The 26,873-nt window shown below is 42.1% G+C and overlaps 1 protein-coding gene across 2 annotated transcripts in view; it reads right to left on the bottom strand.

The window, feature by feature from the left end:
* The window catches only part of FNDC1 (fibronectin type III domain containing 1), a 63,256-nt gene that overhangs the window by 15,175 nt on the left and 21,208 nt on the right, over positions 1 to 26,873 (bottom strand). For both annotated transcript variants that reach the window (XM_071435928.1, XM_071435917.1), the window contains exons 2-15: positions 24,642 to 24,851; positions 24,187 to 24,285; positions 22,261 to 22,375; positions 20,951 to 21,138; positions 20,194 to 20,301; positions 17,816 to 18,004; positions 14,668 to 17,040; positions 12,821 to 12,942; positions 10,956 to 11,067; positions 9,575 to 9,964; positions 4,795 to 4,860; positions 2,743 to 2,907; positions 551 to 781; positions 57 to 165 (exon numbers count right to left, since the gene is read on the bottom strand). In XM_071435928.1, the coding sequence (XP_071292029.1) occupies positions 57 to 165; positions 551 to 781; positions 2,743 to 2,907; positions 4,795 to 4,860; positions 9,575 to 9,964; positions 10,956 to 11,067; positions 12,821 to 12,942; positions 14,668 to 17,040; positions 17,816 to 18,004; positions 20,194 to 20,301; positions 20,951 to 21,138; positions 22,261 to 22,375; positions 24,187 to 24,285; positions 24,642 to 24,843 (4,469 nt within the window). In that variant the 5' untranslated portion in view covers positions 24,844 to 24,851. The remainder of the gene's footprint in view (positions 1 to 56; positions 166 to 550; positions 782 to 2,742; positions 2,908 to 4,794; positions 4,861 to 9,574; positions 9,965 to 10,955; positions 11,068 to 12,820; positions 12,943 to 14,667; positions 17,041 to 17,815; positions 18,005 to 20,193; positions 20,302 to 20,950; positions 21,139 to 22,260; positions 22,376 to 24,186; positions 24,286 to 24,641; positions 24,852 to 26,873) is intronic.

Genomic DNA, 26,873 nt, shown 5'->3' with positions numbered 1-26,873 from the left:
TCAAAATTTGTTTTATTTCCTTAACAGAACTGAAAAGGAGTGGATCAAATCCTTACCGTGTGTTGGGCTTCAGGTTCTCAATGGGCAAGTGAGTAGACCCTGCAGTCCTGGTTGACCACTTATTCTTTAAAAAGTCATCATAGGATGCGCTGTAAACCAGATAGCCTTTAAACAGGAAAGAGAAATAGTCATGAGGATTCTAATTAAATTTTAAATAAATTATATCCCTAGGTGTCATGGTAAATTTTAAGGATTAAAAGGAACTGAAACATCTTTGAATATGAAAGTGATTCCATGTCTAACTCTCCTGGAAAATCCTGGCCTGTAAGAATTTCTTATCATTAGCTAATAATGATGGAGCATTACATCAGAGGACAGCACCCAGTTGTGAATTCTGATTTTAAAAACAGCGAAAGCAAAAAGATGAGAGGTAACGCATTCACTGTTTTAAGTGACACATTGACAGTGCAGACACCAGTACAAATGGTCATTCAGGAAAACCTTCCCCTTCTCCACTCTCCCACTGGGAGAGAAGCCCTCAGGGGAGTACCTGTTACCATGTCTCCTTGAGCAGGTTTGGCCCAGTCCACAATGACAAAGGAGTGACAGCCTTCGACTGCCACAACTGTGATGTTTTGAGGGGCTTTCAGGGGACGCTGATCTTTCTCTCTGAAGTCATTAGGAATGATTTCATCAAGGCTCTCCACTTGGAAATGCTCCAGGGCCTCTGTCAAGGAGCAGGGAGCTGCTGGATCCTTATTGAGATAGGTCACATAAGGAGCTAGAAAAGACAGGGAAGGGCAGCATTTAGTAAAGAGTTTGAGGTATCCCAGAGTAGCACACAGGCTGGCAATTTCCTAAAGAGAGTCACGTTTTGTGGCGCATTTTAAAATTCCTCACCTTGCAGCCCAGAGACCGCTGCCAACAAAGCCTGGCTTACAGCCAAATTAATTGATGAGCAGGGGGAATGGGAGGCCAACATTCAGGTTTACCTACCCCACACCCACAACTGTAACAAATTATGCAAAGATGGAAGGACTGTGCTACAAGAGGCAGAAGAGAGCAGTCTGACTGCAGCACCCTCTGCTCGCTACCTCCAGCTGCTCCGGAAGGTGGGATGAAAATGTCACCCAAATTCTGCCTTTCCAACATGGGAACAGATCCCTGCCAGGGCCTTCAATCATCTAAGACTTTACAGGTCTAAGTGGTTGGTTCTTACACAAACATCCTGAAGCTGGAGCAAAACAACAAAAGAAAGGTGAAGAGTAATTCCAAGGTGACGTCCAACCAGTTTAAAGGGATTGTTGTGGTCCCCTGGGTACTAAGGGACCAGGAGCCATGAGTCCCTACCTTCCAGGCATGTGCTCCCAACCTGTAACTTCTATTTTTAAAAGCTTTATACTGACTGGAATTGCACTTCAGTTCAGGAAAAGATTAAACCATCTTTTTATTGCCTTAAAAGTCACCGTAACATTCAAAGGAAGGACTATAAAACTTGCTTTGGAAATGTTTATTCAGTTGCAGTAATACAATTCATTGAAATGGTAATATTATTTCCCTAGTGCCTTGAAATGTTCATAAACCAACGTTTCTTGGTTTATCTTATTGGATTTCATGCCCTAAAGGAATTTTTTCCAGATCTTGCAATAAAGTTAATTTTAGCCTCTCCAGCTAAATGAATCAAGAAGCACTGTCAGTGAGAGAGCTGAATAGAAACATCATGAAATTGTTTGGACAGGGAAACTGAAGATGCACTGGAAAAAGTTTTGGCATATATAAAAACAAATCTTTTTCTCCAGCAGTAGAGTTTCACTCTAAGCTTGTGGATATTGGAAGGGAAGCCAAGACATGTCAAAGATGATTCTCCATTCCCTGAACTCTTTTCTGAAATGCCAGGTGAGTCAGCAGCTGACTTGACCTCAGTTCAAGTGCCAGAAATATGTAAAGGGCTGCAGGGGGTGTCACCAGCCTGGGGTGGAGGCTGGAATGTTCCCTACAATCTCCAAATCCCTCTCCTCTGGCCCCCAGCTGACAGAGAAGCAGAGCAGCTCTGAAGTCAGTGCTGCAACACCAACCTACACACTTGAATGGCTCTTGTACACAGGAGACATGGCTCATGTAATGGGGGTTCCTGCACCAAATGTCTTCTACTGAGAAAATGTTCAAATACCAAAATCATATTTATCTCTATGGATTTTTTTTTTGAAAGTTCATATTCAAAGTACCATTCATTCCTTGACTTTGAAGCACACCTTTTGAAGCACACATGCTTGTGCAGGGTGGATGAAATCACTGAGGTTGAACAGATCAGGGGAAAAGAATCAGGTCCCCCAGAGGAAAACTCACACCTACGTGGAGACTTGCCCTGCTGGAACTGCTGGTGTGAAGTTAGATGCAGTTAAGCTGAACTGGTGTAGACACTCTTGCTCTCTCACTAATTTCAGCTAGACCAAACACAATGCAGAACACAGAACAGAGCACTTACACTGAAAGAGTACAAAGAGGTTTTTGCCGGTTCAACAAAATCATTGTGGGCCCACGCATAAACATGCAAGCATTGAAGCAAGGAAATAACTACTGCTGTTTGGGTTTCCAAGGTGGAAATCCTTAAAAGGACCACACACACACGTCTACTGGATGTGTTTGTTTGTGCAATGGTCTCAGCTGAAGGGCTGGCCTAGCTGGAACAAGAATCCTTTGCAGCACAAGTAGTAAGCTAGATAAGCCAAAGGGCATCCTTACCAGTGAAGCGTTTCTTCCCAGCAATGTCATATTCTGACACAGGGCCAGTGCCACCAACACCGGTCTCTGGATAGACAGCCTCCAATTCTTCTGTTGTGGTAGGAGCAGTGGTAGTGGTGGCAGTGGTGGTGGTTGGTGGCAAAGTGCTCTCAAAAAACTCGTAGTCTTCAGAAAAAACACAAGATGAAAGTATTAGCATGCTTCATCTAATTTTTGCTTAACTATGAGAAGGGAAACAATTCTGTCATGGCCACAGTCTCAAAGAAGCGCTACACACCCCGCCCAGTGCAGCTACTGCACACTCCTTACAGAACTCTTTGTCAAGGTTGGTCAAACTTCAGCCTTGCAATGGTTTCTACCAAAGTCATGGAGAGAGAGAACAGTCTTTGCCCCAGAATACTCATGTCATTGCTGATTTAGACCTCACTCACACAGTTAAACAGGACAAAAATTAACAAATGTATTTGTGAAGCAGTATCCTGAATGTGTATCTGCCACCTCCTCTCACAAACTCCAAGAGAAGATGGCACAGTAATTGAATTCCTGGCCTAAGCCCTCAGATGCCAAAGGAAGTAGAGAAGGGAGAGAAAAAAAATACTTTCTAAGAAAACTCAGTGTTGCAATTCTAAAGCCCTAGAGGTGGTCCAATACTGCTCTCAAACCCTCCTGTGACGGAAGATGCGGAGTCCGGAACTTTCCAGTTGTGGTCCCTGCAGGGCCATGAAGGAAGGCAAACTGTCCCACATGAGCCTCATTATGTTTAGTCCTATTTAACTCAGTGCTCTTTGAAAAGCTGCTGTGCTACCTGACTGGCACACAAAATGAAGGGAAAGTAGTATTTGGCATCTCTGCCATGACCTCATGCAGGGGGGAGGGAACTCAGCTCATGTCTTTGAGTGTTCTGTGCTTAAACTGCTAAAGTGTGTGTTTTCTGCAGGTGACCTGAACCTAAGGGGAGGCCTGGCAAAAGACCTGTGCACTGAGGATATTCTGCATCCATGGAGATGTAAGGGAAATGGGATGTATGTCTTGTGCAGTTTCTAATTCATCCCCTCTTCTCCACATTCTAAATGTCAGTTTCAGTATGAAGTGATCAGCATTAAAAGTACAAATGTCTATAATATCTTCCACTCAGCTGCTGCACTCTCTTTTTAAATATTTTCTGTTGTTGATTAGACTTAAGGTCCAGCACTACAACCACAAATAAAAAAAAACTTTCATTGTTCTAGAACCATAAATTCTACTAAAAAACTTTTTGTTTAACTGAGGTTTGTACTAATCCACTTCCATATGTGGGGGCAGGAGCAGGAATTTGAGGACTAAGAGGGATAGAACATCCGATGTCACGGATGGCAGAAAGTGAATTTCAGTTCCAATAACTGAGAATTTGCATTCCCCATGAAAACTTACAATTAAATGCTGTGACTTGATGCTTCCTCTTTAGCTAAGGTTTTTATGTCCTTGATTATAATATCAAGATGGCATGAATCTAACTCTAAATAAATATTTCCCTCTTTTCCTTTCATCTGATTTCAAATCTCTTTGATATAAATTCCACATGAATTAAGCAAATTATTTACTTTATATGTAGGTGATCTTATTCAGTATGAGCATGCTTAATTGTCCAAATGCAGACGACACATTAAAGAAACAACTCACGAAGGTATTTTGATTGTTTAGGGCTGGAATGTTATCTGGATTTTGTATTTTAGAGGAGGCAATTGACTTTGACGGGGCTGGAATAGAAGTTGTACCAGAGAAAGTAAATCTAGGATTGAAGCAGTGTCAGTATGACACAGCTCTGAAAAGTAATTTATTTCCTCAATAGGTTCCTGTTAGATTGCAGGACTGATAGAAAGGGACTTTTATGTCCAGAAACAGATGGTTTTAGATCCTTTCTCTTCACATGTAATGCAGAACCATTTTCCAGCTCACCATCACTTGCTTAAGCTCCCATTTACCAATCTGCCTCCTTGAACCCAGTTCTGAAGAAAGAAGACAGAGAAAAAGGCAACATGTCACTTGCAATAGACTCCTACAGTTAACCCATACCATCATCATATATCACATAAGCTTCTGGAGTTGCTGTCACATCTGAATCCAGTCCTGAGAATGTATCTATTGACAGAGAAAGAAAAAAAAATGCTGTAAGAATTCAATAAAATAATTCTGGAATAAAGTTTAATATAAAAATATTTAGCCAGTGGAATTGTAAAGAAAAAGATAACTTCCTGGTTTCCAAATAACGCAGTGACAGTCTGCCCTGCACATTGAGAACAACAGATGAAAAGCTAAGTGCAGTAGTCAGGAGTTTTGCTGGGGAAAAATGAGCTCAGGGCTACTACATAAAATTAAGAGTAATCACCTTCCAGAAGCTCTGCCCCAGGCCCCAGCTGCTCTGGAGCAAAGGTAGGCTTCCAGCAACTATATAAAGATCACATCTGGATTTAACAATATTTTATAGTCTCAGAAGCAGCAAATGTGAAAACATTATATGCCAAAAAAACCAACCAAGGAATTAAATATTTCTACCCAAATATTTTTGTGGAGGTATAAAAACAAACAGCCCACAGAGCCATGACATTTATAGACCATGTCAATGGTCTTGCAAGGAATGCAGCCCAAAAGGAATGGCTTTGTAGAATGAAGTAATTAGTGCTGGATTTTCTGGGGTTTTACTCTGCACTAGCTCTACTCTGATCCTATGGAATGGCTGCCCATTACAGGTTGGGCCACATAGGTGTACTCCTGAAGCACTGCTCTGCATTAGTTTCATCCAGCATGAATTCAGTTCAGGAAATCAGAGAGAGATTGCTCTGAGATTGCTCAGGATGCAAATGAAAGCGTAGCAATGACAGATGATTATGAGGTGCTCATCAAAAACTCTCTACTGATGCATCCCAAAATCCAATGCAGATGCACCAACAGACTTCCCCGATGACTATTCCTTGATATTATCTCATTATCTCTGCAGGACATGAATCCAGCACCAGATACATCAACCATCAAGTACCTCATCTGTTGAATCCCAAAGGCTTTCCTGCACACTCTGAGGAAAGTGTTTCTCCACATTATTCAGGGAAGCCAAAGAGTATCCAAAGCTCAGCACAGTCAAAAAAGGGCCATGCAAACAAAACAAAAGCACTGTGCTGTAACCCACTGCAGGCACCATCAGAAGTCTCCAATGAAATGCTGGGGCTGGGGAGTGTCCAGCATGTGAACAAAGACAAGAGAAAGACAGCTTTGACCTCCAGACACTTCACACACATTGGTCACACTCCTGTAACACTCAGTATGGAAGCAATAGTGTTATTTTCACCAAACCAGAACTGCAAACACTGCAAAGTTTCAACTGCCAATGTTAAATACCTCACAAATATAATCTGAATGATACATTTTAATTTTGCTGATTTTTTTTTTTTTGGAACCAACAATTACTGTATAACTGCATTTTTTCTCCTAAAGTAATTTTATTTTAAATACACTGTGTGATTTTAATGCCAAAATATGCTTTAAAACACAGGAAATGGGTTTATTCTTGTCAGACTTTCATATATGAGAATCTGATATTTCCTCATGGTAGACTTCTGCAGCACTCTTCAGGAGATGATCCCCTTGGAAGTCATTTGGCTTCTCTGAGGGTAGTCAGTCCCAAAGTAGAGTCTTTGCTGAATTCTGCACATCTCCTCACAACTGGCCAACATCAACCAACATCTATAATGTATGCACTTACCTTTGACTGCCTATATCCAAGGAATAAAGAGGATCAGATATGCAGAAATTTGAAATCTTCCATGAGCAGATTTCAACTCATCCATGCGTATTAGCTAGTAAGTCCTTGGCCTATGTACAGTCCAGCAAAGCCAAATTTAATTTTCTATTTTTGTACTCAATTTCAGTTACTGTGCTTGTTTAGCATTAGCTGTGTCATGGTGACAATAAGAGTACTCCCCAACAGACCTCTCATTTTGTTATTTTCTGTACACACTCCAGCTGCAGTTCTTCACCTTGCACCATCACCCTTTGCTGAATCTCTTGAGTAAACCCTGCCTGTAATAAATGGGGCCAAATCTTCCTATGACCACTTGCCACAGACTTTTGGCATCAGTAAGGGTAGTCTTGCTGTCTTACTTGTTTTACAAATTCTATCACTTGATTTTATCACATGTAATGCATGGTTAAGTCTCCACCTGTTTTTTTCCTTTGTGAGCTCATGAATAAAATTTAGTTGATTTCACTGACAAATCATGCTTATGTGGCCAAACTCCTCCTTGAGAGTTAAAGACTGATGAATATAGTGAAAAGCTGGTAATAAATTCTGCTGGATCAAGAAGAAATCCTGACAGAGATAAAAGAATTTGCCAAAGCTTAAGTCGAACATTTGGAGCTGGGTTTTGGCACTTGCAGACCCTGTTTGTGAATAAAGCACTTAGCAACAAATATCAAGCTTTGGCAGAAAAAGTATTTCACTAAACAATGTGGAGTAATTTCTAGACTCAGATTAAAGGGAAAGACAAGATAAAAATATAATTTAAAGTAATTTGGAAATGGTCAAGTGAAAATTGCATTGTTTTGATAATTGAGTAGTAGTTTACCACTCTTGAAATATACACTTCCGTTGTTAAACAATAACAGACATCATTAAATAAATACCACAAAGATCTTTACTTTTCTAGCAAGTTCTTTGTGGAACAGGCAGACTGTTTTCCTGTGTTTATCTAATCCTGAAGCAGGTCACTAAGACTTTAAAAAACTGAAAAAGTCTCTTCAGAGAAGCTTTCCAAATTCCCAGGTAGGGACAAGTATTGCAAAAGCCATAAGGTAATTAGCCTTAAGAACCAGGTAAGAAGCAGAAATCCAGCACCATCCTTTCAGCCTTCCACCGTGAGGCATTGGCAGACATACTGTCAAAATGCCAGGCAGTTTATGAGTTACTTCAAGGCCATTCTCATTGAACACACAGCCTGAATAAAAACTTAATTTTCATTCGTGCTTCTATCAAGTTCAAAGATTCAGCAAGCCCATCTGGTAAAAGGCAAAAAGCCCAAGCAGAATTTTTAATGCGTTCAGAAAATCACATGAAAATTCCCCAGCCCACAACTCTGCTAAACGTAACACTGCAAAGGATTTTGTTACTCATCTTCTGGAGCCTACCTTCAGATTTAACCCCAGATGTATGTCATGAACTTCTACTGTTCCTACAATGTGTATTCTCAAAAGAGGTCCTCCAGGTACCAAATAGCACAGGCCAAAAAAGAGGAAACATTACAGGATGTAATCAACATCTAAGATAAGCAAAAGGAGCTGGGGGGTGTGGGAGGGATTCTAACTACCAAAAATCATGGCTCCCTTTAGGCAACTTTGAAAGTATGAGAGTGACCATATATAACAATATTTGTAACACTTTTGTAAGTACAATTAAGAACTATGAACTTTCCATAGGGAAAAGCAAAACTGTTCATATTAATATTTAATGCTGATTTGATTTTTACATGCATGTCAGGGTATGTGTGTGTGTGTACACATCTGTGCATATCTACACAAGCAAGCATGCTTCTGTAACTGCACAGTGTCAGAGGTGGCAAATTTTAATAAATACTAACACTATAACTCATTGTAATTTCACCTGCACAAAGAGCTGACATCTCACTCATTAACTGTCATGGACTGCTGGTAAGGGAATTTTGTTTTCTGCTTCTGAGACCTTCTCCCAAGTCTCTCCATCCTTCGACTCACTGTGAGTTGCTGGAGCCACACCTTTCTTTTTCACTGCCCTTCTCAAAGTGATAGTTCAGCTTCCTAGGCCATGGTTTCGTGACTTTCCTGTAAATCTGCTTTGACTTAAGAAACACAGGTGTATAGGAGAAAGGTAAAGGGGCTTCACTAGCCATTAAAACTGGCTGCTGCAGTTGTCAGATGTCTGACTGCCAACCTGCTGGTAAAGTTATGGCTCTGCTGCTATTGCCCACTGGTAGAATGAGTTGAGGATTATCTACAAATGGGAAGGGTAAGGGGCTACCATGGTGCACCCTGATCTGGTTTGGCAAAATAAGTAGTTAACTCACTTGCAATCCAGGTGCTGAAAGCATAAAACATGATAGGGAACAGGATCAACACCAAAAGACTCTAGTGTATTTATATGTGTTTACTTTGGATTTCAGTTTGGCATCACAACCTAAGCTTGTATAACAGCAACAGGGAAAAATGACATGCACTGACACTGGTTCATATCTTCAGATATTAAAGAAATCAGTGTACAACTCTCTGCCTTATCTGTGCAGAGCCTGGGTTGCCTTTCACCAGCTTCATCTGTGCTGTGCTGCATTCCTGCTAGACAATCTATCTCCAAGGGCTGGCAAGAGAACAAGAATCTCACTTTGCAAATGCTGTTTCCACCATGGCTCAAAAGAGAGACTTTTCAGAATTCATTGTGATAAGTGAACACAAAACAGACAAAATGTATAGCTCCTCCAGCTCCTTCCCTGGCCTGAAATGGAATAAGAAAAACTTATGTGTAACTGCTTTGACCACAAAGCTACTGCTTAGACTTGTACCTCATGTGAGTGAACATATAAAAGTGGATTCAACACAATGTAAGAAATTTGCCGAAAACACAATTTCACAAAAAACCTCAGCTTTGGTGAAAGTTGGCATTTGTCGGTCAAAATCCATTTAACACCAAAACTCTTCTTCATATGCTCTAATCTCAGCTCCTACCTTATCAAATGGACCAAAATCTTCAGAGGCAGATTCTCCACCATTTCACTTCTGTGTAACTGTGCTGTACAAACAGCACAGCCACGGGAATTCAAACAGCACAAAAGGAAATTACCTTCTGCATTGCACTCTGGCAGGCCATCCAACCCCAGGAGCAAGTTGCCTTCATCATCATACTCCCCATAGGTGCCTGGAGGACAGGTTGGTGCAGGTTTCTCAGTGGGTGGCTCAGTGGTGGTCGGTTCTGGAGTGGTGGTGGTGCTGGTGGTGGTTGTAGCAGCAGTTGTTGTAGTGGTCGTGGTGGTTGTTGTGGTAGTTGTTGTAGGTATTGTTGTAGTAGTAGTTGAGGGAGTGGTTGTTTTCTTAATCATTTCAAGACCAATGAGAGGCTTTCCTCCAAGGCTTATTATTGGTTTATCTTGTGCACTTGCTACAGGTTTACTAAATCTGCTATGTCCAAACAAAGGCAATCCATCAGGACTCACCACTGGAGCACCCTTTTCATCTAAGAGAGAAGAACAAAACCAAATAATCTCACCATTATTCCACTTCAGGCTTATAGCATTAAGCATTACTGTGTTTTATCACAGTAGATGCCACAAAAACACTGAATAGAGTGAATAGAGCCTTCTGTAAGTAAACTGACAGAGAAGGAGAGTGTTACTTAGGAAAGAGCCATGGCTAAGAAAGCTGGAAAATGGTTCAGAAGAACCTCAAAAAAACCACAGTGGTGTTCACATTTTTCAGCTGTTTGATAAACACTCCAGGGAGGTTTCATTTCAGAATCACAATGTGCAGACAATGATGGCATTTCATCTAAGTCACTCTCATCAACTAACTGTGATGAAATGTATGATGAATCCATATTTTGTTCCTTAATGTCAAACACGTGCAAGGAAAATCTGGGATGAGCTGGAAAATGCTGTCACAGCAGATAAGCTTGTGTGCCAAATTCTGGGTACTGTGAATATTCATGGTAGCCAGGTTAACAATAGGCACTGAATTTGTATTCAAGAGATCTGTACAGATGGACTGACATGCAAACAGCAGTCTTCAGAGAACACAAACAGGGTTTCTTAGTATTTGTGGTCAGCTTTAGAAGAAAAAATGAAATAAACACATCCATATGGCTGATACAGTGCTAGCAGCGGGGAATAATTACTCCTATGTATACAAAGATATAAACAATCATCAACCCTTATTCTACTCATCAGCCCTTATTCTGGCTCAGTTCTGCAGTCCTTTCTAACACTGATACAAGTGAGAGGGACTTGAGTGATTCATGCTGCCTCATACTCTGGAGTCTCACAGGGTGACTCAAAGCCTCCCCAGGTCCTGCAGTGTGCTGACTGTCTGGTGGAGAATTGAGGCACAAGCCACTCTAAATGGCTTGCAGGGGACCTGGGGATGCCTGAAGCATTCAACAGCTCAAAGATTTGTACCATGTGTACAGCTACTATAGAGCTTTTTTCTGTAAGAAGGAAGTTGTAACTTACCAACAATTGTACGTCCATCCCCTCCTAATTTCACTCGGAGAGGGTTGCCTTGGGAGTCTTGGAGGTATTTTCCTTCAGCATTTAACACTAGCCCTCGGTCAAGATCTACAATCTAAAAGCAATAGATGGACTCAAGTTTAGCTAACCCAAGAGGAGGTGAAATGAAATTTCACAGCAACAGAAATCCTGGGGAAATTCAGACACTAAGTATGATGTTCAGGAATAGCTACAACACACTGGAACTTTTAAAACTAAGTGTATAGTAATCACTGAAATATCATTGCTGAAGAAAGCAGATTCCCAGGAACTGGGGTCCAGAGCTGCACAGCCATATTCATATCACCTACTGTAGCTCTCGTGTGCAAATAAGCAAATCCCTTGATTTTCTTGGGTTGCATGGCTCCTCAGGTGAATTCCTGTAATACTGATTTCAGTATGATGCTGAACCATTCTGAAGATGGGATTTAGAATTATGTCTAGCTAAAAAAAAATTAAATATTAGACTAGATAATTTATTTTGAAATGGCAGTGAAAACAAAGTAGCTAAGATTTTAATTGGGGTAGGAGACTGAAGAAAAGCCTCTGTCTCGTAAAGCAAATATGTCTGAGAGCTTGGACTGAATTCCAGAGCTAACTGCAGTTAAAATTCAGTCCTTTTTGCTATTTCAACCCAAAATAGCTGAACTTTATGCTGTTTTAACCTGAGGTAACAGACACTCAGCCACAGAACACAAAAATGCAAAAGGTGTTAAGTACTGTGAGGAAACTGGGAAGGAGACAGAAACAGCAATTCCAGGTTGGCAAGACAGACTTACATCTGGTGCTGAGAAAAAGACTGCAGCAGGAAGGACAGCAGATTATGAGATCAGTCTCTGAAGCCGTCCAAGCACCAGATTTGGCATAGATCCTCTTGCTTTGCAAGGTGTTCATCCTGCTAGCAGCAATGCCTTCCCCTCAAGAGGCAGAGAAATGCCCCATGGCACTCCAAGGACCTTCCTAGCCCACTTTCTACAATCCATTTGAAGGACTTTGGGCATCCTTGTCAAAATGCTTCCCTTGAATGTGACACACCTGATGCACTTTTTAATGTTCCTCTAATGAAAATGGTAAGATTGAAGTGGCCATGAAATAAATGTCTTTATGTGTCGTGCCATGTGCAAGCAGCTCTGCTGATGCCGGGGAGGCTGATGACAGAATCCTACTGCTCAGCACTTGGGAAAACATGCAGGAAGCACCAGTTCCTTCCCTTTCTCTCCTTGGTTAAAAACTCATTGTAAAGGATGTTAAAAGACAATGTGTGGGCATGAATGCAGCTTGTGGGGCTTTCCTATCAATGGTATCTGAGCTCTTCTGCATATACCTCTGGAAACACGAGGAAGCAAAAACCTACATAAGTGCATTTAAAGCAGTATGACAGTTATGGAGGCACTTTTTATTTCAGAAGTCTTGCTCAGGAGCTTCTACCTGGAGTGAGAGTCTGGGAGAAGCATTGCTGAGCACATCTTTCACAGCAGCTATTCCAGGCAATCTTCACTCACAGTGCACAGCAAAGAGCCCACTGTGTCAAGAGTCCCTGAGTCAATGGGGAGCACAAATCTCATTGACTTTGACGAAAAAATGTTTCTCTAAATTTAATAGGAGTAATGTTATAGTTTAAAATTCAACCCATCAGGCTGTAAATTTAAAATGTTAAAATAACAAAACCCAGAATTTGTCATTAGATTTCAGTGGAATAGTGGAAACAAAGTATAGCTTCACTTTAAAGCTGCATGACTGAGGGCACTGCTTGCCTGTCTTTTCTTAATGAAAATACAAATACAATAAAAGGCCAAAACATCTTGAATTTAAAGAGAAGGTCACCCTACCCACTTTGCTCCTTGAGGGCCATTGATTACTTTCTGTCCACTTGGTTTTCCATTATTACCAGGGATAACTTTTCCATTTCCATTTCCATTTTTTGTTGTAAGATTTGGTCTTCCATTGTAACCTGAAACAGGGAAGAAAACACACTATTCTGAAGAAAGCTGTGCAACCTACAAGCCATATTTTAAATTGCAGGTAAATGCATTTTCTGGTTGATCTGAGTATAAACAAGAACAGAAAGAGGCCTCACCACACTTCACAAACCAGGCACTCCACTTCTTCTTGAAGTAACTGTTGTGACACTGTCAGATTTTTGCAACTGACGCAAGAATCTGAAATTATTTTTCTGAAGAGGTTAAACACTCACTGTTCATCTCTATCTTGTTTATCTGGTCTGTCTATTTTTTTTTAAGAAAGCAGAGCAACGTTTCTTCACGGCACTACAGTCATTAAAATGTTTGTGATCTTTGTAAATGATCTTTCAGACGTGGGATGAAGGAAGAAACCATTATTAAACACAGCCACTTGTTCAATCCTATCCTTATACAAAGCTGTAGTGACAAACTGAAAGGAGAGGGCGTAGGAATTATCTCTACTCCTATATTTTTAACCTGGAAAATGAAGGAATCTCCTTCTCTAGCTGAAAAACCACTGCTAAACAGAAGTACAGTCATGTCAGAAGTGGAGAAGTAGCACTGAGCTGTAGGCATCCCAGCTCTGAAAGGGCAGCAACTTTCACATCTTATCTCATAGACTTGCCTCCAAAAAAATATAATGGGAAAAAAATATAGACTGGGAAAAAATTTAACTGAACACTTGTTGGCTATAACTTCACAATTGCATTGCTAGTAGTAACTTTAAATAACCTCTATAGAGAAATCTGTTATTTTTTTCATGCCATACATCTCATCTCCCATGGTATTATTCAGGGTCTACTCCCATCTTAAAGCTCTTTAATCTGGTGAACCTCTACACAACACTGAGTCTGACCAAAGCATATCAGATGCAACAGTCCAGCTGCACACCCCTCATTGTGTAACAGGAAAGCCACTTCAAACCAAACATTACTACCTACAGATAACACAGAAGGTATTTACTAAAACAAGTCACTAAATACTATTTTGGATGTCCATGCATTGGAGGGAGAAAAGGTATTTCTACCTAGCAAGGTCATTGAGGCTGTCAGGGATTTTCCATAGATGACATGAGAAATAAATACCTTGATCTATAGTGGACCCTCTATTCTACTAGGTCCACAGATATTCTGTCAGAAACAAGTCTCGAACTTTTGGGGTAAATCACAGCCATAAAGGTATTAGATGGTCTGGCTGTGATGGGCATGGGCAACAGGTATGGGCAACCCTGAGCTGTTACATAGGAAAATGAGAAAAGTGGCTTAAAAATTCATCACAGAAAACATGAGGAAACATTTCACTGTCTAGGCATGGGCACTGTGGTACTATGGAACCTACAAAGGTCTTTCAGCAATCCATGAAGAGCTATGTACCTGAGAGGCTGGCATATTCTGAGTACAAATGAGCTTTCAATGAGCATTTGGTGAAGTCATTGCTCAATAAGGAACTTTTCCAATTTAGCACCTAACTCTGTCACCCTCTTCATGGATGATGGGATCCTGTGCAGGTCAGACCACAGGAGAAAGGGTCTGGGGCACCACATTACACCAAATAGGCAATGTCCTCAAGAACTAGGCTTCCCAGCAACCACCAAAATAAAAAGCAACACATTATACTAAATAACTGAACCTGTATCCTGCTGGAGGACTTTTCATCTAGCTGCTGATTCTAGGAAAAACACAATTAGTGACATTAGTACAACAAAGGCAGGATACCTGGTCTGTAAGGAGGTCTAACAAATTGGCGCTGAGAAGGGCTCCCTAGCCTGGAGTTCAGTAGTCGCTGACGAGGAGACGAAGTGGAAGAAACTGGTGGAGAAATGGTATGTGTGGTGGTAGATGCAGAAGAACGTGGCCAGACAAAGCTTGGTTTAGATGGGTTATGTTTGTTAGAGGACTGAGTAATCTGTGATGCTGTGGCAGAGCTTCTTGGTGATTCAGGAGGAGACATTTTTAATATTGAAGGTTTTTCCATCTCTTCTTCTTCAGAACTTACTTTGTGAGGTAGAAGAGTGTCCATAGATTTTCTTTTATTGTTAGCAGTGTCTTCATATACATTTTTGTTACCTCTAGAAACAGAAGGGGACCGTTTTGCAGCCAAAGATGTGGGTTTCTCTTCCATTTCTTTCTGATCATATTCACTGTAATAATCATCCTCTTCATTAGAAACTGACTGATGAGATTTAGATGAAGAAGGGGAAGGAACTTTTTGAGGAAGTTCAGTGTTAGACATTTTTGAGGGCAACAGGCCCTTTTTTTTCTCTGTTTGGGATGCTGTCCTTGTAGCAGCTCCTGAGCGAGTAGGCAAGGAAGGACGAGTTTGTCTTGAAGTGTGTGACAGCCTTTGATTATACTGGTTGTCTTTTGCTGTATCACTGGCAGAACTGGAGTCTGGCTGGGTGTGTTTTGGCTTGTAGGAAGGTACCTGAGAACCTGTCTGCTGTTGCTTTGATTGAGACGAACTTGAGCTGCCCTGAGAGAAAGAAGCAGATAATCCCCTAGAAGAGGACACCTCTTTAAGAAACACAGAGTGCCTGCTTGCTCTGTCACTGCCCTCTGTTTCATCCTCATCATCCTCTTCCTGCAACTCTTCATTACTTTGGGATGAGATGGCGCGGTGGGATGGGAGGCGCCGGCCCCTTGAATGCAGGATGGAAGGACTGGTTTGTGCCCTCTGTGGAGGCTCTGAGTGGGAGGTCTTCTCCACTGGAAGACGAGAAGAGAGTGTTTTTCTAGGCAAAGAATCACTTGGTTTTGATCGAGCAAGCTTTTCTTTTACCTCTCGATTGCCCTGCTCTTCAGGTTTGGATTTGGAAAGAGAAGACTGCAAATGAGAATGTTTTTCTGGAGCAGCTGTTTGGCTTTGTTGTTCTTCTGAGTCAGAGTGGGGTGATTTTTCACCATGTGTCTCTCTGGAGCGAGAATCAGGACTGACCTGAGGATTTCTTCTCTTGGAATAGATTGCTGAAGAAGACTGCCTGGAAGAGGGCAAAGAAGGAAATAAGGGGTTTTCATCTTGTGAGTCCTCCTTATAATTCTTATCAACATCCTTTCCCTTGGATTTGGCACTGGTGGAGGAGCGAGAGTGAGGTGAAGTGTAACCAGGAACAGCAGACCTTGATGAGACTGCTGCTGCAGCTGATTTTGAATCCTTCCATGTGCGGGAACTGGAGCCTGAGGATAGCCTTGTTTGCTGTGACCTAAAACTTGGCTGTCCTGCTCCGTCCACTGCTTCTTCACTGTCAAACTCATTTTGGCTATTATGAGTGTGGGAATCTGCTGATTTGGAAGCAGGTTGGTGTGAACGGCCTAGAGAGCCAGACCTGCTGCGATGGCCTGAGACACCCTCATGAGAGACAGCAGACTGCCGACTCAATGGCAAGGCCTGGCGACCAGGCTCTGAAGCTTTAGAAGATACTTTCACCAGCACAGGGTCAGGCTTCCCTTCCCCATTACTCACAAGACCGTTACTTTTGGCAGGCACAGACTGTGAAGAGGTCTTAGAAGGCACATTGTTGCTGCTTTGCCTCAACTGCTTTGTTTCATTATCTGTGTATCCGGGAACGGATGAGGCAGAAGAGTGTTGTACTGATGAAGGTAACAGTGCTGGTGGCTCACGTTCCTCTGTGCTCATCTGGCTTGACACCTCAGATGTGTGGGTTCGAACAGACATCCTCCCTGAGGCAAGGACAGGGTGGATTGGCTGACTAGGGGACAAGGGTTTAACGTTCCTCCTCTGGTCCTGGGCTTTTGGCGGTGATGTTGTAGCTTCCTGGGAGGAATCGTGATCATCTGTCACCTCAGTGGATTGGAGGTCAGGTTCCAGATCTCCTGTCTTTCTAGAAGGTAACTGAGATTTACTTAGGACCCCTCGAGTCAAGATTTTGTTCTTATATTCAGAAAGAAAACTCTTTTTATCACTAACACTAGGTGAATGAACAGACAGCTGCTTAGAAGAAGGTGATGGCTGGGCTTTTGAAGAAACAGAAGAACTTTGAGAAGGAGACGAGCCAGCATTCCCAGTCTTTTTAACCTCTGAATTATCTTGGATATTTGTCTTTTGCTGAGTAACTGAATCCTCATGAGCAGCTAGAGGCAAAAAAAAAAAGTGTTTATTCACAACAATAAAAGATTCACAAAAACTGAACAAAAGCAGAAAAGACCCAGGTAGCAAGAACAAAACTTATGAGAGTATGGGACAATATTTATTTCTGTAATAACCAGGCTGTGGAGTCCAGCCAAGATAAGTTTTGGGTTGTAGGAAGGTACCTATGTGGAATTACTGTAGCTTGGGTAAAACTTAGACCAGTTAAAATCAAACATTTAAAATCAGGGACTGCAACACCATTTCAGGGGAACCAAATCTTCAGCAGAATTTAGTCATGTTGATGGCATGGTGCTGCATTATCCCATGTAAGGCTGTGGCCCACCTTTTTAGCTAACCCACCAAATATTCTGTCCCTACAACAGTAACTTTTTGGCAAGAGCCAAACACCGGGAGTAGTATCTAAGACACTAAGTGACTTTTAAGAGTGGGAGCTGTCAGGAACAGAGCAGACAAAAACCCAGAGCATTGCATTCTTTGGCCTTTGGATAACAAGAACACATAGTGTTGTCATAGATTATGGCATGCATTTATTGAAGAGGCTAAAATGTCCATAAAAATGACCTTTTGCATGCTGCAGAGTGACAAAGACTTATTGGGGCAATATAATGATGAAAACAACAACCAGAAACAATGTCAAGGAAGTCAAATCCCACAGGTCAGACAGAGTGCAGAGGAGTTGAGTCAGTAAGAATTAACACAACTGGGACCAAGACAAGAGTGGGTGAACTACAGCATTGTTCATGTCTTGGTGCTCACCTGCTGGGATGGCGACACTGAAGGCTTTTGACTGAGGACCCGGTCCCCTCCTGTTTGCTGCACGAATTTTGAAAATATAGCGCTCCCCAGCCTGCAGACCATCTATTATGGCTGATGTTGTAGCTCCAGAGTAGGTGATGGACTTTGCTCCAAATGGCTTGAGAGCCGGGGCGTATGAAAGAATGTATTCTGAAATGATTTGGCAGACGGTTGGAAGGAGGAAACTGAAAACAGTCCTGTTTCCAGCGGACAGACTGTATGGGTAGGATGAATTAGAACGTGCATTACTAAAATTAATACACTGGCAATGCACGCCGAGTCAACAGCTGGAGTATAAAGACATGAGAGAGAGATACATGTATATATGTAGGTTAAGTTGAATATTTGTTCTTATTCAGAAGAGATAATTCTACCAGAAAATATCAGCACTGCAGATTTGCCAAATCGTAGCAACATCACATCTGTCCAACAAATTCTAAATATGACACTGTGCTTAGCCAGAGCTAGGGTCAAAAACCATGGCAGAGAGAGCAAAGCAAGGTCTGGCTGCCACTTTGAAACTCATCCTGCTCTCATCTTCGAGTTTTGAATTACTGTGATACCTGTGCTCTGTCTTAGCTTTCTGTGTTGAGAGAAATTTCACCCCTATAAGAACAATTCTGGGCATGAAGAGGAATCTTCCCATTATACTCCCAAGAAGTGCAGGTGAAATGTCAGATATGTGCAAGCTCTGTTTTCTTTTCAAATCCTCTGTAAGAGGCACAGGTATCAGACAAAACCAGGGTTTTGATAAGAAATTTCACGGTCTGCCTACTCTACACAAAAACTCACAATAATACCTAAGGAGCCACAGTGCCACAATGAGAAAAATCTAGAATATAATGACATCTTTTTTTTTTTTCTGAAAGTGACCCCATGTTTATTGTGTTAAGAAAAAAGTCATGCACAGTTCATCAAAATCAAGTTAAAAATCATTGATATTTTATATGCAAATAAATTTAATGCTCCACTGGAAAACAAATCAAGGTATTGGAAGGCATGAATCCTTTTTCTTTGATTCTTTTTTCTTTTCCTTCTTTTTACACAGGCATTGCTTCCATGGCAGAGACACTGGTGTAGCTTCTGATAACTCTTAAATGACTACTGGAGAACATTTTTTCCCATTATTTTAATATGTGGTATAAATACATAAAGGACAGGATTGAAAAACAAAAGGATCAAAAGACAAGAATTCCTGATTACCACATGGTATCAAAATGACCATGAAACGCTAATTCAGTGATTTTATTTAGCCAGTAAAAATATCTTGCCATTTATTTAGTTAAAAAATACGACATCTCCTGTAACACTTCATACTCAAACAATGATATATTAGATGTGTATAAGCATTCAGCCCTTAAATATTAGGTATCTTTAAAATGATTGCCTTGGATGAGTGATCTAATAACAATGCAGACAAAACTGCACAAAGGGCTACAGATTGGTCAAAATTAGGAGGAGACTTGAAATATCAGATAATGTCCCTGCATGACCCTTCTTACAGAAATAATGATTCTTGGACACAACTGCAGCTCCATTGAAGTAATTGGCAAGACTTCTACTGACTTCAAAAAAGGAAGGAATTCCACCACTGTCCCGAAGAACATATAAAGCAGGTCTTGCAGACACGGTGTACCTCCCTCCACGCCAATGATTTTTCAAATCCTGAGATGCTGTAGGCTGATAAGGGACCTCCAAAAACTTGGGTAATTTGAGAACACAATCTTGTTAACCACTGAAGAATGGGAGGCTAAAAAATCAGCTTAATTTTTGGAGGGAAACAGGGAAAAAATCCTAGAAAGAGCTTTTGCTTTTTCTTTAATTCTATGCAAATCTTAGCCAACTGGCAAACTATCTTTATTGCTATGTCCAATAACACTATAGTACACAAGATTTATGCATGAGATCTTCTGAAATCAGATTTGTGTTTGCTTCTTAAGCTGGGGATTTCCTTCCATGACAAACTAGAAATAAAACACAACATAAACCCACTCACTTTCTTGGCAACTACCCAACCTTTTCCTCTACAACTAATTCTTTAAAATCTTTCTGGAAACTTCCTTCTTGAGCCTCATTTTGACCTGCCTATTAATGGAAGAAGAGATAAAATGTGCATGCATGATACCCCAGGAACCTCTGTGAGATCGCAGGCAGAGAGTGACAGTGGCTTCTCAGTGGCACTGTGGAGACACTGGGCTGGAAACATGAAATTCTTGCTTGGGTTTAATCAAGTGAAAGAATCCTGGCACAGCCAAGGTTCCAGCTTACTGCAGGGCAGCAGTCTGCCTTTGAGAACAACAGGTCCTTGAGGGAGTTAGAAACCAACAGTGAAGACTCACCTTTGACTTTTCCTTCACTCTCTGGAAGAGCATCCCAGGATGCTGCTACAGAGGTTGGTTTCCCCTTTAATGGCCAAACATCCAAATTTTCAGGTGCGCTGGCAGGAGCTGGGAAACAGCCATACACAGAAGAGGCAAGTAAGAATCAACACAGCGTACACCTTTTGCTCCATAGCGGAGATTCCTATACAGCTACTTCAAAGATAAACGTGAAGAGTATACACATGGCTCAGGTCCATGCTTGTCTCTGTCACATCTCTCTCTCAGACTGCCATAGTGAAATTTTATTCCATAATTTTAAAAACAGGACAAGACTGCTATTGTGGCCTAGCCGGAATGACACAGTAATTTGTTTGCTATGGAGCATTTCCCTGTACCAAAGGGGCATGACAGCTTCTCCATGGTGGAGGGAGAATTTAAATTTGTGGTCCACAAGAGGAATGGAAGCCAGGTTGCTCTTCTTAAAAGGAAGGGGCACATCTAGCTGCAGGGATCCAAGGTGCTGAACCATCCCACAAAAATACCTGCGCTGCCTCCCCTTGTTCTCCTTGTACCACAAGAGCAGCTCAGTATGCTCTCCTGGTGTGCTTCACTACCACAGGTATGCAGGCAGCAGCACTGAGGCCTTTCCCACACTCTCAGCCCTCTGCTGCCCCAAGCAATCGCTTGTCTCGTTCTGGCTTTCCCTCAAGTCAGCCCTGCTCCACAGCTCAAACCCTATGCCTTGTGTTAGCCCCAGGACCCTCTGAATGCATACCTGCCTCTGGGGTCCGCTGGTAAACGGACACGCTCCATTTGCCTTCCTTTTCTCCCTCCAAGATCTGGATGGCAAACTCGTACATAGTGTCTGGCAGCAGGTTCTCCACCAGTGCCCGCCGGTTGGGCACCTGCTTGTAATCCCACCTCGCCGATTCCCCCTTTTCCCGATAGCGAACATTGTACTGCCTGGCACCAGAAAAACAGGAAAAGGAAAGTGAGCATGTGGGAGCCCAGCAATAGCAGAACCAGAGTGGGACAGGGATGCTTTGCCCTCAAGTAGCCTGCTGGGGCTTAGGGAGGAACCTACCGAAGTGCAAACAACAAAGTACCAACAACAAAGCCCTGCATGTTTTTTTCCTTTCTCTAATGGAGTGTGATTGCTTTCACCCCAAAGGATGGATTCTCCAAGATGGCTCTTTCAAGATACTTATTCAAAACACCCTTTTCCCTGGGGGAAAGCCGCAGGATTTCCTGAACTGAGCCAGGCATGCTAGGTGGTTCCACGCCACTATCTCACTGCCCCATGGCCATGGGCATGGCTGGATTGCTGGCAGGCCCTTGCTCCCAGAGCAGCACCGGTGGCTCAGTTCCCACCTGTCTGCCTTGATAACTGCTTCCACAAAGAAATAGAGAACATCTAAAATTGCTAGTTTTCCTGCTGTGTCTCTCAGGACACTTCAGCCCCAGTTTGCAGAGTTCTTCAGTGTTCCCAGGCCGAGCAACACAATCCAGTGCTTTCAGATCTTTGGCAGTTTCCAGCCCATTTCCTTGTTTGTTTTGGTCTCCAACTGCTACAGCATGCTGCCACAAGCCAAGGTCTCACTCACAGGAGCCCCAGCCTGCTCAGCATCAGCTGCAAGGGGTTTCTGAAGGGTCAGAGGATGCAGGGTGCAATGATGGGTGTCTTTCCCACTGCAGGATGTGTCTTTCCCACTCCACCCACAGCATGGTCATCTCAAAGCTGTAGTCTGTTTTGACAACTCAACCCAACACCTCACCTCTGTGGGCTGTGCCTTGTCCCCCACTCCTTCTTTGCCCATGCATCTTTGGGGATTTGCTGGCTGTGGTGATACACCAAGACTGGAACAGCCAAATAAATACCAGAGCTGGTGCTGGCAACATTTCAGAAGAGATGTAAACCCCTGTAGTACAACACTCACACAGGTCTCTAAATGCTAATGAGCAGGGCACTAGGAGGCAAGCTAAATTTTTCTCATAACCAAAAGCAATTAAATGAATGCAAAAGCATTCAGTAGAGATGGCAGCAGTTCCCCTTCAGTACCCATTTAAAAACCCAGGGCTAAGTACCTATTTGCTGCAACCTTCCTCTTTTCATACAGTGGGTCTGTCCAAGTAACAAGCACAGACTGAGAGGACATAACTCGAACAGTTATGTCTTGTGCCACCTCCACCTCTTCCTCCTCTGAAAAGGCAAAACAGAACAGCATATCATTAGCAACACTGGAGTTCTCTTTAAAAACAGCAAATGTCTTCAACTGACACCATAATATTCACTCAGCACAGTTGATTTAGAGATACAGGTGGGAGTAGAAAACTAATTACATTGATTACTGATGGTATTTCATGGAAAGAAAATTTCTTTTGTTGGCTGTGTGCCTGCAAGGCCACAGTACTAATACATTCGACAGTCCTTCAATATTCTACTTGCCTCCAAACTGTTACTCACAGCAAATGTTTTATTAACACACTGATATTCACTATCTCTAGTAAATGAACTGTGAGAGGTACCTGGAGAGCAGAAATTTTGTCTTCAAGAAAATTCTGAGATTTTAAAATCAGGTTTCATTTTGAAGGGCAATAACATAAAACATTCCTCAAAAATTTTTTCACAAGGGAGAATTAATGTATATTTTATGGTTTTGAGTGCTTCAAACAGATTGTTTGAATTCAGCTTTAATTTTTTTATGGTATACAAGAAAAAAAAGAAAAAAATCGTTGAAGTGGGCTGTTTTGACATATCAGAGTACCTTTTGCAAATAATTTACAAAATTTTAAAATTAAGTGAAACTAATTTGATATTTTGAGGTATTTAATTTTGATGAGGTTCCCTTTTCTATCTGTCCATCAAAGTTGTTTTAGTCTAGTCTATCTACTGGCTAATGAGAGATTTATTACTTTTCCTTACTAGTGTAATGACAACTATTTCCAAGTCTCCCAAAGGCACAGAATGTACAAGGCACGACCTTCCAGACAGAGTTTTATAGACAAGTAACATCGGAAAAAATATCGATGTCTCAGGAAAGGAAAGGAGCCAGTAAACTCTGGAGGATGATCTCAGTCTCTAGGGATCTTACTCATATATGACTGAAATTCAGGGAGAGATTGCCCTTCTCTTCAGCAAGAGAAAGGCATTAGCCCAAAACCCAGCACTGCCTGCAGAAATGGCAGGCAGCAAGGAGGCACATTTCCCCTCTTCCAAACAGGTTTTAATGCACAGGGTTTTCAGACAGTTTCAGGTTTTCCATGCCAAACAGCTACCATACAAAATGGCCAAGAGGACCTATCTACTACCCACAAATAGCTTAGGGGGCCTATTGACAAAGTTTTGCAATGGGAGCACCTGAAGAAAGTGAGCGTGAGAAAGAAAAAGGTGTGAGATGGGATTTCAATACAGTTCAACCACAATTCTCAGTTCTGGCATAGGTGTTTATCACCATCAAAACCTCCTAAACACTTTGCCATTCCCATGCCATTCACATCACAGTGTGAGGGGGTGAAAAAGCACACTGGCATGGAGATGACTCAGAATCTCAGTCATCCTTTTTAACCGTGGCAGCAGCATGCAATCACTTCTTTCCAAGGTAAGTGAAAACTTTTGCTGGGTTGATGGTTCTGGTAATCAACCCTTCAAAAAAGGGGTTATAGATCTGAGAGAAAGAAGGCATATAATTTTGGGGGGCCTGGCTTTGATTTAATCAAGTCTTCTCATGCAGTTACTGCAACGCATAACATTTGTCGGTAGATAGAGAGGAGAAGATTAAAGAAAAAAAAATAAACAGGACCTCAGAAACTCAACCCACTGTGTTACAAAATTGTATTATTTTATTAATCCTGCTTGAATTAGAGAATTAGAGATATCCATCAAGCTCTTTACCACAAAGAGAAAAACATAGTAGCTCTAGCATCAAAAGACTTTCCGTGTAAAAATCTCAAAGCTATCTCTTTGCATCCAATTGTCTCCACTCATTGACAGTGGATGTGAAAGAAACATACCTGTGACTTTTCTTTTAGTTAAAGATGACCTATAGACAGGTTGGCTCCTTCCTTGTGAGCTCCTTGATGGTAGTGAAACCACATGAACTGATTCAGAGGCTGTGCATGCAGGGAAAAAACAGAAGGTTTCCTGTAACCTTTTTCATTTATAAGAAAGAATGGATTTCAGAGTGGTCTCACCACATGCAAGCAGAATCTGAGCTATGGCTCTTCTCTCCACCCTTTCCTTCAGGTGTTAATATGACAAACTTGCACATGGTGTCTCTTTAACATAGCATTGAGTTCTCCTACAATTTCTACACAATTCTCTACATAATACCCTCACTCTGCTAAGACACAGAGAAGAAGGGTTTTTGATACCTAGGACAGCACATGATATGTGCTCACCTAGCAGCTGCAGGGGACTACAGCAGTGTGCTAGCTAAGCCAGGTGCTCTCAGGGAAATTTCACTCACCCAGTTTTCTTGCTTCCTGGTTTTGTCGCTCTTGCAGCATCGGAGCATAGCTCATCCTTCGGTTGCTCTCTCCATATCCACGGGGATAGCCTTGGGATCTGCTGTGTGGACCCCTGAAGCCTGCTCCATAAGGGGGTCTCCACCGAAAAGGTAACTTGCTGTCTGGAGACTGGGCTCGCACTCTCAGAGGTCTGCTTGGCATGCCTCTCTCTTCACAAAATAAGCAAACACACACAAACCCCATGATAGTTACTATGGAGCACATGATATTGGCACTCCACATATGTCTGTTGGAAGCACATCTATGAAGATCAGAACAAAGGGCATAATTTTACAGCTTTTTAATTGTTTCTATAAAACCAAATTGGAGTCACAACAAGCTTTCCAAATGGGATGTACAATACTCAACAGTGCCTTTTCCCAGGCCCTTCAGACAGACTGGTGCAAGACCTTGAAAGTGAAAACATATCGTAATACAAGGACTCCTGCCAGAAACTGGGGATGCCTTGTAGCTTTCCTTTTAAATCTTTTCCTTTTTTCTTTTTTAAACCCCCTTTCCCCACTTCAGGCACACTGGTACATTATTTTTTGGGAAGAGCTAAAGTTCAGTGTAAAATGAAGCACAGAGCAGTTTTACTATTAAAAGCAGGTTCTTTTCTCCTAAACCCACCTCTAATTGTTCTGTTCTCTAAAATATCTGTTCTGCACATGCCTTCATTCCTCACTTCCCAAACTCTCATTATATGATCCCTTGAGCACTGTAAAAGGTATCTCATGCAAGTTGGGTATTTTTTAACATTTGCTGACAAGTCTTTTAAGAAGTCACACAGGTTCAAGGCTTAACAGCTCTTCTAGTGAAAAAAAATTTCCTAGTATCCAATCTAAACCTCCTTTTGGGCAACTTGAGACCATTTCCTCTTGTTCTGTCACTTGCAACTTGGGAGAAGAGATTGACTCCCACCATGTTACAACTTCCTTTCAAGCAATTGTAGAGATTAACAAGGTCTCCCCTGAGACCTTTTCTCACCCATTCTTAACAACTCCAGCTCCCACAACATTCCTTTATAAGACCTGTGCTCCAGAGCTTTCCCAGCCTTGCTGCCATTCTCTGGACTTCCCCCAGCACCTCAATGACTTTCTTGTAGTGAGTGGCCCAAAACTGGACACAGAACTCAAAGTAGCTGAGTATCACCAGTCCAAGTGCAGGGGTATGATCCCTTTTCTGGTCCTGCTGCCATGCTATTTCTCATACATTTTCCTCATGTCGAACCCAAACCTCCCAAACAGCTACCTGCAGCTGCTGCCCAGCATTACAGGGCTACATGTGCCTTGCTCCCACCAAGAAGTGACTTTTTGCAGGCTCCCATCAAGGAGCAGCGGGCTGCTGAGATATGTTTCCCTATCCTCCTGTTTGTCAGATTGAGCCAGCCCCATTCCCTTAGGCTCTCACTGGAGCCCATGTGCCATTGATAGCCACCACATCCCCAGATCTCAACATTTCTCCTGAGCATCCCAGCCCTGGCTGAGGGAAATAACATCTCCCCTCAACCAGCCACACTCTCCCAGGTGCCTGAAGTTTTTACAGGCTGCAGCGGAAGCACACTGTGCTGGTTTTCTCTCAGCAGCCCTGTATGTTCTGGGAAGAACACTGCAGCCCAACAGCTCTGCTTCCCCAGTCAAAGCTGCAGCTTTCATCTGCAATTAAAATAGAGAGTTGCAAGGGATGAAGGATACAAAAGGAACTAGCCCAGCCAGAAAGACATATGGAAAGTATTCAATCTGAAACAAATGTGGTTTTAGGCAAAGAGAATTGTACCGACCCTAAGGCAGAATGCAGGGGATCAGCTGAGATTTTAAAACCAGGGCCTTCCAAGGATTCAATTACTTTCCTCATGGTAGTACCACACTCTACTACCATTGTTCCCATTTCACTAGTTAGTTCCAGTTTCTATTTATCATTTCTCATCACAGTTTGACCAGCAGGAGTCTGAAGGCACCCAAGATGGAGTGGTTATCAGCAATGGTTAAAATGTCAATGCTGATAACTGCTGATCCATCAAAACCAGTGTTTTTGTGTGAAGTCTGTTCGAGGATTTACAAGAAAGGGACTTCTCATTAAAAATGAAGAGTAACAGCAGGAGCTTACCACAGCCCAGCAGCCATCCCTGGTCTGGGATAAGGCTGAAGGCCCTGACCTCAGCCACAGAGGGGAAGATGAAGCTGAGTTTACAC

The sequence above is a fragment of the Agelaius tricolor genome, unplaced genomic scaffold (assembly GCF_023055355.1).
Source record: "Agelaius tricolor isolate 1412-34295 unplaced genomic scaffold, bAgeTri1.0.p SCAF_1, whole genome shotgun sequence".
Classification (NCBI taxonomy): Eukaryota; Metazoa; Chordata; class Aves; order Passeriformes; family Icteridae; genus Agelaius; species Agelaius tricolor.
Note: the sequence above shows the minus strand (reverse complement) of the source record. Positions and strands in the feature narration are given on the sequence as shown.